Source organism: Paramisgurnus dabryanus, chromosome 22, assembly GCF_030506205.2.
Source record: "Paramisgurnus dabryanus chromosome 22, PD_genome_1.1, whole genome shotgun sequence".
Classification (NCBI taxonomy): Eukaryota; Metazoa; Chordata; class Actinopteri; order Cypriniformes; family Cobitidae; genus Paramisgurnus; species Paramisgurnus dabryanus.
Genome location: NC_133358.1, coordinates 15,336,123 through 15,349,871, shown reverse-complemented (window position 1 = coordinate 15,349,871; position 13,749 = coordinate 15,336,123). Strand labels below are relative to the sequence as shown.

Sequence of the window (13,749 nt, the reverse complement as noted above, 5' to 3'; positions counted from 1 at the left end):
TATTAATACTATTAAAAGTTTTTACTTATTTGTCTACTTGAGGAAGATTATAATGGTGAAGAGTTTGTAGTTATATTGCCTATATCACCACCTAGTGTGCAGAGATCAACATTGTCTTTTAAAAATACACTGTCAGAAAAAGGTACATATGTGGTCACCAGGAGGGTACCCTTTAAAAAGGTCCTAATATGTACTATTTAGGTACAAATATACACCTTTGAGGTACTATTATACACCCTTTAGGTAGAAAGATGTGCTTTTTACCATCCCATTTACAGTTTTGTATCTTTTTCCCATGTCACGCTTCTGCTTTTGCCAATTTTAGGATTGTGATGATGATGAAGGATCATGTTTGAGATGCTGGTGACCCTCAGGTGTTCATGTAAATCCTTTTAGTCTCTTAGAGACACTCACAATCATATCCTTAGTTCCTCTTTGTGATGTCTTTATTGATATCTACAGGTATATTCCCATTTAGCAAACCTCATCATTTGACAGGTGCGACTTAACCTGCTCATTTTCCCCCTCATTTCCCTTCTTTTCATTTCTCACAAACCCTTGTCTCCATGGTGATTCAGCTCAATCACTTCACCATAAAAATTACCATGTGTGTCTATCGCAAAACCTGTTTATAGGTAGAGGTCAATCTCTTTATTCCAGTTAAAACTCTATGTAGCATTAGATGTCCAACCATTAGCCTAGGGTTAAAGTCAAGTGTACAGTATACTAATGCTTTTAATGTATCTTTTTTGTGTTTTAGGACCAAGAGACGTGTCTGCCCCCTAATGGTGACTACAGCGACAGCGGTGTGGTTCTGGTTAACCCTTTTTGCCAAGAGACTCTTTTTATCAACAGAGACAAAGCATCTGACATCTAAACAGCATCACATGAAAACAAAATCATCCCTTTTTTTTGCTTGCATTTTTTAAGAATATACATAAATATATATATATATAAATACATATATGTGTAAACCTTCAGAGACTGTGGTTTATATATTAAAATGGTTTCAAGGCGCTGAAAGAATATGACAAAAAAGATCAAATGCTATTTACTATGAGGGGGGACCCTGCATATTTTTCTGATGTGGATTTTCTACAGACGGTTAATTGTGATAAGGGTTTTTATGTCCTTTTGAATAAAAATCGTAAGTGTGGTTTCTGTTAGCTCCAGTGGCTTCGGTGATGCGCAGAATGCTGTGTGCCGTAAGGATGTTCGTGTGACCCATAACACTTAATATGATTACTTAAAAAGCCTGCCGCACTTGAATTCTGTATGTAAGGGGATGCCGGGGTAAGGGGCATTGATTCTGGGGGGTGTTTTGGAACAGGTCCACTGGGTTACCATGGTAACCCTTGCTTTGCATCTGATGGAGAAAGTGTCACGAAATTGTAAGTCACCAGCCGAAAGACAAAATATGTAATGTCCCATTCCTGCGTGCGTGTGCGTGTGTGTGTATACAGTATTTGTCCTGTTGCATGCATACTTCCTGATTTGAGTTGTATGTGTATCTTTAAACAAAAATCAAATGGAATTTCATTCATTTACACACTATAATTCTTAATACAGTTGCACAAACAATTAAAACAAATGCTTAAATGCCAATGAATTGCCTCATACAGTACAAAGGCCTTTGTTTGGTAATGTTACAGTACGTGCTCACGTTTCTTCATTTCTGTTTGTGTGTGTTTGTGTTCAACGTCCATGAACAGAACTAGCATTATATAACTGTACTGCGAATGCATCCTGTTTTAGTAAACCATTGTATTTGTTTATTTGCTATGTCATGCTCTGAAGAAAATGGCACTATTATTGCTTAACAGGTTGGCTAAATACATATTATAAATATATATATATTTTGTTAGAATATGTTTTTTAGTAAAGGGTGTGAATGTGTGTGCTTGTGTGGTTCTGTCTGTTTGTCTATCTCTGTCCGTTGTGCGAGCATTAAAAGATGCTGTTTTAAGAGAATATATGAGACCAAAATGAATTCCTTATATTTCTCCTTACTTCTCCAGTGCTTACTGCTGTATTGTACAGTTTTTTAGATGAATGTTGATATCACTGGATGTAATAGCGTGTAAGTGTTAGATATAAATGACAAATTTTTATTTTGTACTTTTGCCACTGACGTTGCTATATACTTTTTGATCATAACTTTTATCATACATATCACATTTCCTGTGTGCTTAGAATATTTTTTATATATATTATTTCAATGTATATGTAGTTTTTCTTCGTTTCATCCACTTATAATTGCTGTTTTTGTTTGTTTTTATAGGCATGAGTTTTAAATATGTAAGGAGAGAAAGATAATCGCTCAGTTGAAAAAATGCTCCTGCATATTATGAATCATGTCTAATGTTTTTGTAGCACATAAACTGTACTTTTTACTGCTGAGCAATAAAAATAAGCTTTAAATGCTTCGTCAGTCTAATTTTTATCTATCTTGTAGTTTTATTAAGAATATTTTTAACAAGGTGTTGCACCAATGCATTTATTATTTTTCGTTATGCCTGGCAAAACTACCATATGAAGTTTTTTGGAATCTTCTCTGTTAGTCCTGTATGCTGATTGAAGCATTTCTATTCACAGTGTTGTTCATTGTGACACAACTGTGGCCTTCACTGGATCATCTATTCATGCATAGTCTCTCAAACAGCATCAGATGTTTGTTGTGCTATCATAAACCCTATTGACCATATGGCTGTCTGTCAGAATACAGTTAACTGTTATGGGTCGGTTTACCGGACATGGCTCATCCTAGTCCCAGACTAAAATGCATGAGCTGCCTTAATTTAAAAACATCTTGCATTGAGATATCTTAACATATAACAGTGCCAATGTTTTGTCTCAAGATGCACACAAGTATTTTTTTTTGGAAGGTCTGTTTGAAAAAACTACTCAAAGGTCCTTGTATAACCAAGGCCTAGTCCTGGATTAATCTAAACCCGAAACCGCCCCATACAGTAGTGTCTTATAGGCTAGTTACACATTCTGACATTTTACATATGCACTGATACAAATATATTGAAAGTTTAACCTTAGTAACCTAAGTTTAATTCCTTTTATGTATTTTTTTTTTTTGTTTGTTTTACCATTGTCCTTTAATTTTAAAATATGAATAAAGTAATTCTAAAGCATTTAAAATAATAATTTTAAAAACTAAGGAAAAAATTAATAAAAATAAACCAAGTTAAATAATACTTGTGAACCTTTATTGTGGATCACTGTCACAAATTTAAAATATTATTTTTTTGTGCATTTAAGTTTTTTGCCTAATCTTATTTTAAAAATGTCAATTACATGATGCTACCAAAAAAATACATAATTTTAAATTTATATTTCTAATGATAATTTATAACACAGGCCTGTTGAATCCTTTATTCTGATTGGTTGAAAAATAATCCATGGGTGTTTTCTGTAAACTGCACACCTAATCTGTCAAATGACTTAAAAATAGGCACCAGAGCTATGTTTTTGGTAACCGTGGTATAGGCGGAACTATACTATATACATGTTAATATAATGATAAATTAATATATAATGGTTGTATAATCAACAGTTGCGCAATCTGTTTCGAAACACCGTAACACTGCGATGCGATTGGTTAAAGGCTCACATTATCGCTCAGCGATTGGATAGCAGTGCTGTCAATCATAAGTCTGCATTCCGTTCCGGGTTGCGCAGGCATGGGAAGTAACAGTTTCCGGTTTATCAGGCGAGTGTGTCACACGTTAAGCTGGTCAGAGTGTCATGTTGCTCCCAGCACGCATTTAACCCGAGCAAACACATGAAACTGACGCACTATCGAGTGGACTCGCGTGAAGTCTCGTTTTAGACGCCGATCTAATCGTTTTTGAGCTTGTTTAGTTAGCGGTTTAAGATATTTGCCGATAAGATGGCGGATGTGGCTCCGGCCGGCGCGGAAAAGAGTCTGGATGACTTCTTCGCCAAACGTGACAAGAAGAAAAAGAAGGAGAAGGTCAAGGGAAAGCAGGAACAGGTGATTGTAAAGAAGACAAAAAAGGAGAAGGAGAAGTCGACGAAGAGTGAAAATCAAGACGCGCAGATGGAGAAGGTAACGTGGCGTTCATTAAAAAAAATGAAACCTTGTTCTCCAACATCACACATGTGTTCCGAAACACCTCGAGATTCCTATCTAGACCACATTAATGGGGATCGCGTGGACGTACACATGTCTATAAAGTCAAAAATGCTTTTCAGACGCGTCTGTGACGCCCAGATAATGTGCTCTAGATATGCTTTTCACTAGATTGTGCGACACGGCCAAGTTATCTGATTAACTAACAAAAGGTTAACGTTAGGGTGCATATGTGAGTTCAGAATTGATTTTGTTGATATGATACAATTTACTGTATTTTCCCTTACGAATGTTAATTTATGATTTTACAACAGTGGCCATAATTTAACTATGGTGTTTATAGTAAACCCGAAATTTGTCATAGTCTTACTACAGCATCCAAAGTTTAGCCAAGAAATTTGTGGTAAACCATCACCCCAATTTACCCGTGTCTCCCTACAGTAATCAGAGTTTACCCATGATATTGTAAAACCATAGTAACCCCAAATTTACCAGTATCTTGCTACAGCAATCAAAGTTTACCCATGATATTTGCAGTAAAACCATAGTAACCCAAAATTGACCAATATCTTACTACAGCAACCAAAGTTTACTCATGATATTTGTGGTAAAACCATAGTAACCCCAAATTTACCAGTATCTTACTACAGCAACCAAAGTTTACCCATGATATTTGTGGTAAAACCATAGTAACCCAAAAATGACCAATATCTTACTACAGCAACCAAAGTTTACCCATGATATTTGTGGTAAAACCATAGTAACCCCAAATTTACCAGTATCTTGCTACAGCAATCACAGTTTACCCATGATATTTGCAGTAAAACCATAGTAACCCAAAATTGACCAATATCTTACTACAGCAACCAAAGTTTACCCATGATATTTGTGGTAAAACCATAGTAACCCCAAATTTACCAGTATCTTACTACAGCAACCAAAGTTTACCCATGATATTTGTGGTAAAACCATAGTAACCCCAAATTTACCAGTATCTTGCTACAGCAATCACAGTTTACCCATGATATTTGCAGTAAAACCATGGTAACCCAAAATTGACCAATATCTTACTACAGCAACCAAAGTTTACCCATGATATTTGCTCTAAAACCATAGTAACCCAAAATTGACCAATATTTTACTACAGCAATCAAAGTTTACCTGTGATATTTGCGGTAAAAACCTAGTAACCCAAAAATGACCAATATCTTACTACAGCAATAAGTTTTTCTCTTATATTTGCGGTAAAAATAGTAAGCCCAAATTTACCAGTATCTTACTACAGCAACCAAAGTTTACAGTAAAAACATAGTAAGCCCAAATTTACCAGTATTTTACTACAGCCAACAAAGTTTACACATGATATTTGCGGTAAAACCACAGTAAGCCCAAATTTACCAGTTTTGTGCTACAGTAACCAAAGTTTACCCATGATATGTGCGGTTAAACCATAGTAAGCCGAAATTGACCAGTATTTTGCTACAGCAACCAAAGGTAATCCATTAAATTTGCAGTTAACCATGGTAAGCCCAAATTTACCAGTTTCTTGCTACAGCAATCAAAGTTTACCCATGATCTTTGTGGTAAAACCATAGTAAGCCCAAATTTACCAGTATCTTACTACAGCAACCAAAGTTTCGTCAAGTTTTTGTAGGAAAACTATGGTAATACAAATTGTAATTTGCTAGAGACACTGTTATTTTATTCTTGCTACAATAGAACCAGAGAGGTTTCTTCAGTCAAGTGTTCTTATCTGCTATAAAGGTTTTTAAAGATTTATACTTAATTTCTTAATTTTTAATAGTGATCAGTTGTATGTTCTCTACTGTACTAGTAATGATTAAAGTAAAACAGCTTTTGGTCTGAAGTGACACATGTTTGCTGCTGTGATATTCATATATCCCGCAGAGAATCAATCTCCGGGGTTTTTTCACAGTGTCCTTTCACTCAACCATATGCTTATTTCTCACTGCCAGAGACAGTTATGTACAGAAGAGACACGTGTTACTGAAAGCTGCTGTGTTGCATTTGTTAAATACGTAGCCTTCACAGCTATTGTGGATGTTTATCTGACTGCATGTTTAACAATGACTGACAATCACATTACCATGATTAAATCATGATGGTTTGGGGTTTTACATTTGCAGAGGTGTTACACACACAGTAGATGTGTACCGTGACTCAATCACACATTTTATTTTATATCAATTAAATGATTCAAGAAAATTACAAAGATTTTATTTTATAAAAAATAAGTAAATGTTTATAAATATCATATGTCACCTCTGTCATCCCTTCATTCACTCTTTAAAAAAAAATCGACGAAATTATATGATGCGTATTGGCCAATTTTTGATAAATTTCACACCATCAGCAATAGCATGAGAGGCCAATACTGATTGTTTATTAATTAACTTAATAAAGGAAATAAGTTGCATGTCTGTTGCATAATACAGCATTTAAAAATATATATTATCAGAATAATTAAATACTTCCCAAAATAAAATCTGTACAAATATTTATCATTAGTTATGTGTTGCTAATGTTGACTTCATTTGGACAACTTTAAAAGGCCTCCCCCTCCAAATATTTAGATTTTTGCACCTTTTCAGATTTTTATACTTGTATGCCAGGCCAGACAAATATTGTCTTATCCTATCAAACAATGGAAACCTTATTTATTCAGATCTCAGTTTCAAAATGTTTCCCCTTATGCCTGGTTTTGTGGTCCAGGGTCACATTTGGTGTTGCAAGAACACATGGGTTTGTTTTGTTGTTGTGTGTGTACAGGTTTAGCCTCACCAATTGTGAAATATCTATATAACTTCTTGGGAGGATATTACAGATCACTAATCATGTTTTTGTTTAATTTAATGCTATGTTTTTGTGAAGGTTAAGGAATTGAAAATATTATCTTCATACGCTTGTTACAAAATCAGTGGAAGTTTATGAAATTACTAATATAGAAATGAGTGTGCGTGTGTTTTATCCCAGGTCAAACACAAATTCAGATCCAGCGTAAAATTCATTTACAAACATATTCAAAATGCTGAAACAATGAAACCTTACATACTTTTCACCTTAATTCTTTAAAAAATATTCATGCATGTTGTATTTTTGTTAAAACAGGTGTGTTTTAATTCTGGCTTCCTGATGTGAACATGAGCCTCCCAAGTTTAGATCAGAGGAATATTTATCTTTTAGCTCTAGGTCGTGATAAGTTTCTGTTTAAAATAAGTGTCAGATTTGTGTGACCCCTTTCATAGTACCATAATGCTTGGCACAATCGTACAGCAGGTTTCAAAATGTGATTCATCATTAAACAAACAAAGAGTGGGACACCATGACAACATTTCATCTAGAATGCTCCAGAGAGCTGGCTAAGTTAGTATTGTGCTGTTAACCATGATAAGACAGTTCAGTAGAGTTTAATGGATACGTATAACATGCACCTGTCTCTTATTCAATCATTTTTTAATATATCTCTAGGATGATGAGGAGTGGAAGGACTTTGAGCAGAAGGAGGTGGACTACACTGGACTCAGGCTCCAGGCCATGCAGATGAGGTATGTCCCAGTTTACACAACCTCTGTCATGCGGTATATGTGACCGCTTATTCAAAATACATTACCAGTATAATGATTGTTCCTTCTGAAAGTGATGAGAAAGAAGAAGAGGAGTATGAGAAAGAGGAGGTGGGAGAGGATGGTGAGATCATACTGGTCAGCGGTGATAAATTCTCTGGACCCTGGAACAAACCAGGCGCCCCTCCTACAGCTGCTCCTGGTGAGTGGGCAATATAATATTCACATAACCATTTATTTATATTTGGTTTAGATAATGTGTTTAGTAGAACGTTTTGTAATGTTAACAAATTTTCTTTTTCTAGTCGAGGAAGTGGAGGTCCCGGAGGCCAAGGCACCTGGCGTCTATCGTCCCCCAGGAGCCCGGTTAACAACCACCAAGAAAGCTCCAACTCAAGGGCCCCCAGAGATCTACAGTGATGCCCAGTTCCCCTCTCTTCTCTCCACTGCCAGACATGTGGAAACTCGCAAGTAAGACTTTAACCAATCACTAACTAAGATTTACTCAATGTCCTTCCTCATTCTTTTATGTGACTCTTTTCTGTAACCACACTTTAAATTATATCTGTCTCTCAACTAGGGATGTCACGGTACCAAAAATCTAGTAGTCGGTACCAATACCACAAAAAGTACTCGGCACCTAAGTCGGTACCACAGTGTGTAAAAAAAGAACAATTATACTTAAATATATTTTTTTATTATTAAAACATTTCAACATTATAGAAATCTTTTAAAGCGTAACTAAACCCCTGGTCAGAGCCTGACTCCACCCACTGGCAATAATTTAAAAATGCACGAAAAGTGGGCAGATCCCAACGGAGATAGAGGGGACAAACTAAGCTCGTACCAAGTGTGTGGTGAGATCGTAACAAGGGCGTGGTGAGCTTGAACCTGCTTACGTCACGAGTCATTTTTTGGACCCAACATCCAATGGGAAAATTCAACTGCAGTAGCCACCGTTCAACCTGAAGAGGGCAGCACTCAGACGTTTTTACACCATATATTATAATATTGAATCACTTTATTTCCAAATGTCAAAAAAATTACTAAAATCAATGAACAGCACTAATAAAGCATCATTCTTACAGATCATTAACTAAAAAAAGTTGGTTTAGGGTTTAGTTACTCTTTAAGAGCTTCTGTTTAGGTTGTCTGTGTTAATGTTTGTTGACTTTTCTCCTGACTCTCTTGGTGTACACGCCATTAATGCCAGCTGCCTCAAACAAACATAATATAGGGTCTGGGTTTCAGTATAAAATTAAAGTTTTACAGTTTGTATATAATGTTAATGTGAATTAAAACTTACCTCGAATTCTTTAAAGAGATCGGGTTGTTTGTCTTTCAAGAGCTTTGCCAAATTCTATGTTTGATAGCGACAAACTACTTTAGAGAGATTCCCGTGTGCTCATACGAGGCATTCTTCCTCTTCTTTAACTCTTGTGGAGAGTCAAATACACACGCGCGTATATGCTGCCCCCAACAGTCCCGGAAGAGTATTGCAGCCTCGGTTGCAGTATTGCAGCCTCATGTCATGTTTAAAAGAATGTTGGTATCGACTTTGTACCGAAGTATCGGTTCTTGTGACATCCCTACTCTCAAGTCATCATTTGCAAGAAGTTATGAAACTGAGCAAGTATTTTGCATATCTATCTATATATATCTATATATATATATATATATATATAATCTTCATTTATTCATTTATATTTGTCGCAAAACGAGATAACTCAGTTTTTTAATTTTTCAGAAATATTGTTTTTTGGTTGTGCATTCCAATTAACTCTTTCACCGCCAGCATTTTTAAAAAAAGTTGCCAGCCAGCGCCAGCGTTTTTCATGATTTTCACCAAACTTTAATGCCTTCCAGAAAATGTTCTTCTTTAAATATATAAACATACAATATACCAAATGAAAGAACAGAACCTCTGCTTTCAAACAAAAAAAAACCGTTTCATCCTACCTTTAGTGGTTCTTTTGCAATCAGCTTTTGAATATGGGTAGGTTTTTGCAAAAACACCATATTTTGAGCAAAAAGCAGAGATAATTCCATTTTTATGACGGATTTTTCATAGAGATCATATTCAGAGCGATCTTTAAAACAGACACGGACATGCACCAGCTTGCCATAGGGCAATACTTCCGGTTTTAAAAAGTTGCGGAAGGGTACCACCTGGTGGATAATAGCGGTATTGCGGAAAGACGGAAAATCTCGTCATTGGCGGGGAAAGAGTTAATATCAATTCAACTGCTGTTGGTTTGTTTTGATTTAAACCTTCATAACTTAAAAAATACAGCTAAGTAGCACCATAAAATAAAAATAATAACATGATAACATAATAATAAACATGTTTTGACAAAAATTTTTAGAACTGAGTTATCTTGTTTTGCAACGAAACTCTTCAAATATTTATTTATTAAAAATATATATTTATAAAAAATATTTTTTAAACATTTATATATTTATTACAAATATATATATAAAAAAAAATTCATTTTATAATTTTTTTAAATAAATAAATAAAATGTATATTTTTTTTACTTTTGTAGCTTGTTCCAGCATAACCTTATATAATTTTATATATTTATTAATATTTAAGAGTGTGACACCATGACAGCATATTAAAATATATATATATATATATATATATATATATATATATATATATATATATATATATATATATATATATATATATATATATATATATATATATATATATATAAATATATAAATATAAATATAAATATGTATTTATTAAAAATATATATTTTTTAAACACATAATTTTTTTAAATAAATAAATAATATATATTTTTTTTTTACTTTTGTAGCTTGTTCCAGCATTACCTTGTCAGATAATTGTAATCTTTGTATGACAAACAAATTTTTTTTAATTGTTATCCTAATCCAGGTAGAGCATGAGACTAATGGTAACTGTTTTTGTTCAAGGGACAGAGAGATTGAGAAGACTTTTGAGGTGGTCAAGCACAAAAGCAGAGCCAGAGAAGGTGAAGGTCCAGGCCCCACGCAGCAACTACAGTTAGATAACCAGTACGCCATCCTGGGTGACAAATAAAAGCCATCTTCCCTTTCCCCTATGCCTACCGCAAGACTCGCAGGGGGAAAGATGACCTGCAGCTTTCTGATGCAGTCCTGACTGAGCTTGAGATACCTGTGCCCATCATCATCACACACACACACACACACATTGATTTTACATGCAAAACATACTGACCCCTGTCAAGCAACACCCCACTAAAGAACAGGTTTGACACACCCACATATAGCATTGAAAATCTCATACACACAGACTTGGCTGATATCAACTGCATTCAAACGGGCTTCAGCAACAGGAACTGACTGAAATGTAACATTCTGCTTTATACGACACAGTACACACGAAAGACACTGCTTCAAACAAACAAGGCACCAATTGTTTCTTACGATGGGATTCCTCGAGGAGTTGGTTGGCTGGCAGAGCCACTGGACATCGGCCAACTCTTAGAAAATGAGAAACGCCACTTTGAGGATGGAGTTTATGACATTGGGTTAGAAATATTAATAATAATAAAATGCTGAGGTTCTTTTTTTTTCTTTGCTACATCAGTATACTTGGATTTCTTTTAATGATTTTCCTTCATGTCGTGATGAGAGAAAGCAAAAGAAGTTTTCAGTTTGGGCACTTAGAGAGGGGAGACTACCTCAGTTCCATATCTGTGGTTACCATGTCGACCAGGTTCTGAGCTCTGATTGGCCACCGATCTGGCCAAAAGTGTGTGTTCGGTGTCTCACCTTCAACTTTATAGTTTTATTTCTCCCCCTGCTGTGGGCCTTTGTGCAAGATCTTTCAGCGAGGCATCAAATGTACTATTTAAAGTGACCTTACTGTGGGAAATGATGATATTAAAGTGATGGGAGAAAAATATCTATATATATATTTAGAGAATGTGTTAAAATATCGCTCTGGAAGACACTTCCTGGTCGTTCTGTGGGCAAACGCCTGCTTCAATTGAAATCTTACCACTCTGAGGTGTTGAAACAACCTCTGCTTCCCTCTTCAAGAATGTAGTTGTAACCTGTAGTTTGTTCAAACGTTCAGATCTTCCTTAACAATGTCCCTTTAACCCCTCCATCCCTCTTCCTGCCTCGTTTTGTTCCTCATTTTATTTGATTTCATCATGATTGGCAAATCATTAAAGCGTAACATTTCTAATCTCAGCATGGGTGTGTTTTTGGTTACTTTTGTGTTGGGCTGTAGAGGGTGCTGTTGTCTTTTGTGTTTACACTGAACATATTTGGTTCTTACAGCTTACAAGGAGCCTGTTTGAAACATCTTTGGTGGTAAAGCCAGTGACCGTACATTACAGGGCAGTTTTCTGAATAGGGTTTAGATTAATCCAGGACGACTTGAGACAAAACATGTGTGTTAAGATAAATTAGTGCAAGATGTTTTTAAATTAAAGCAGCTTGAACATGCATTTTAGTCTGGGACTGTCCAGGAAATCACCCCTACATGCAGTGTTCAGTTAAGTCAAAGATTATGAGGGTCCCCTAGCTAAGCCCTCCTAGGGTTGCTGATATTTCACAAAGTAAGATAAGAGAAGATAAGTAAGTTAATACTGGATCCCCTGATAATTGTCCCCCCTCAAATTAGTGTTAAATAATAGTTTAAGATTAATAAAGCCTCCAATCCTAAGTCTAACGTGCTGTCAATTCCTCCAAAAAATGGTGTAAGGTGCATTTACATTTATTTATATTTATTTCAGACAGAAATGTTTTGATTTAGTTTATTGCAAAATAAAGACACACAATGGACAGTAATGCTTTGGGGCAGCACAGCACAATCATTTTAAGTTCATGTATTTTATTAATTTGAATAAAAACCAAGGGACCCCCAATTTATATTTTTGTGCTTTATAGGGGGTCTTGGACCACCCCAGCCCCGCCTCAGTTGGAACACTGCCTACATGTCTAGCAAGGGATTTGGGCAGATAACTAAATGTGCATTACATTGCAAAATTGACCTTGGCATTAAACCTTTGCAAAACTACATTTGTGTCCCAAACGTGGCACAAAAAGATCTTGGTTACATTTATGCATATTTGGCAGATGCTTTAATCCAGTGTGACATTTTTTTTAATTCAGGGGTGTAAATTGTCACCTTTCAGAAAATGTCAAGATTAGGCCTACGTACATTTGAATTATTCTTGTATGGCTCAAATGTTTCAATATTTATTTGTTTATCCAAAATTACTTGTTTATTATGATAAAAGTGTAATAGGAACTCGCAAATGTTACTCAAGTGAAAGTACAAGTACTGAGTGTAAATTTTACTCAAAAGTAAAAGTATCTGGCCAGAATCATACTTGAGTAAACGTAAAAAAGTGCCACATTAAAATTGTACCTGGGTATTAAAAAAGTAAAAGTAACAGGAAGAATAAAAACTGGAGATTCTTGTTTAAGCTTTTAATCTCTAAAACATTAAGTTAATGAACCACATACAATGTTTTATTCTGCTTTACAATCCTGTTTGTATTTAATTATATTTATTTATCAAACTATAAGACTACCTAATTTCAGTATGCAACATGCTACACAAATTTGTAAAACCTCGAATACTTTAACTTAAGCAGAAGCTGATTTTTAAAATTCTGCGTATTTTGAGGCTTAAAGCAAGCAATCCTGCAGTGCTGAAAAGCCTTTCACAGGCAACCGATGCAGAAAGAGGTGTATTAGACCTTGTTCACACTGCCAGTCCACTGTCATGATTTTGGTGCATATCCGACCTTTTGTGTTTTGAGAGATTTGAAGTACTTTTGTACCCATTTACCACAAAAATTCTCAACAACCCCATTAACTTGCATGTGAAATATAGATTTTTATGGAAAAAAATCATTTAAATGATTATCTAAATTTAGTTTCTGGATATTTGATCTAGATGTTAGGTGTAGAATTCCACCTTTTGCTGTTTTGAGATAAACCAAAAGAAATTACCGTTAAAGAAAGAAATGCTTTGACCAGCAGAGGGCCATAGAAAGCCATTCATTTTACTGGATATGGC

The 13,749-nt window shown here is 35.1% G+C and overlaps 2 protein-coding genes across 3 annotated transcripts in view; both read left to right on the top strand.

The window, feature by feature from the left end:
• The window catches only part of tmem108 (transmembrane protein 108), a 59,971-nt gene extending 57,545 nt beyond the window's left edge, over positions 1 to 2,426 (top strand). For both annotated transcript variants that reach the window (XM_065294896.2, XM_065294897.2), the window contains one exon: positions 761 to 2,426. In XM_065294896.2, coding sequence (XP_065150968.1) covers positions 761 to 877 — 117 coding nt within the window. In that variant the 3' untranslated portion in view covers positions 878 to 2,426. The remainder of the gene's footprint in view (positions 1 to 760) is intronic.
• Positions 2,427 to 3,694: 1,268 nt separating this feature from the next.
• On the top strand, positions 3,695 to 11,906 carry cdv3 (carnitine deficiency-associated gene expressed in ventricle 3). Its single transcript, XM_065294895.1, has 5 exons — positions 3,695 to 4,081; positions 7,595 to 7,671; positions 7,764 to 7,891; positions 7,995 to 8,160; positions 10,638 to 11,906. Exons 1-5 carry the CDS (start codon positions 3,902 to 3,904, stop codon positions 10,762 to 10,764), a joined length of 678 nt encoding a protein of 225 aa, XP_065150967.1. The 5' UTR covers positions 3,695 to 3,901; the 3' UTR covers positions 10,765 to 11,906.
• The last annotated feature ends 1,843 nt before the right edge of the window (positions 11,907 to 13,749 follow it).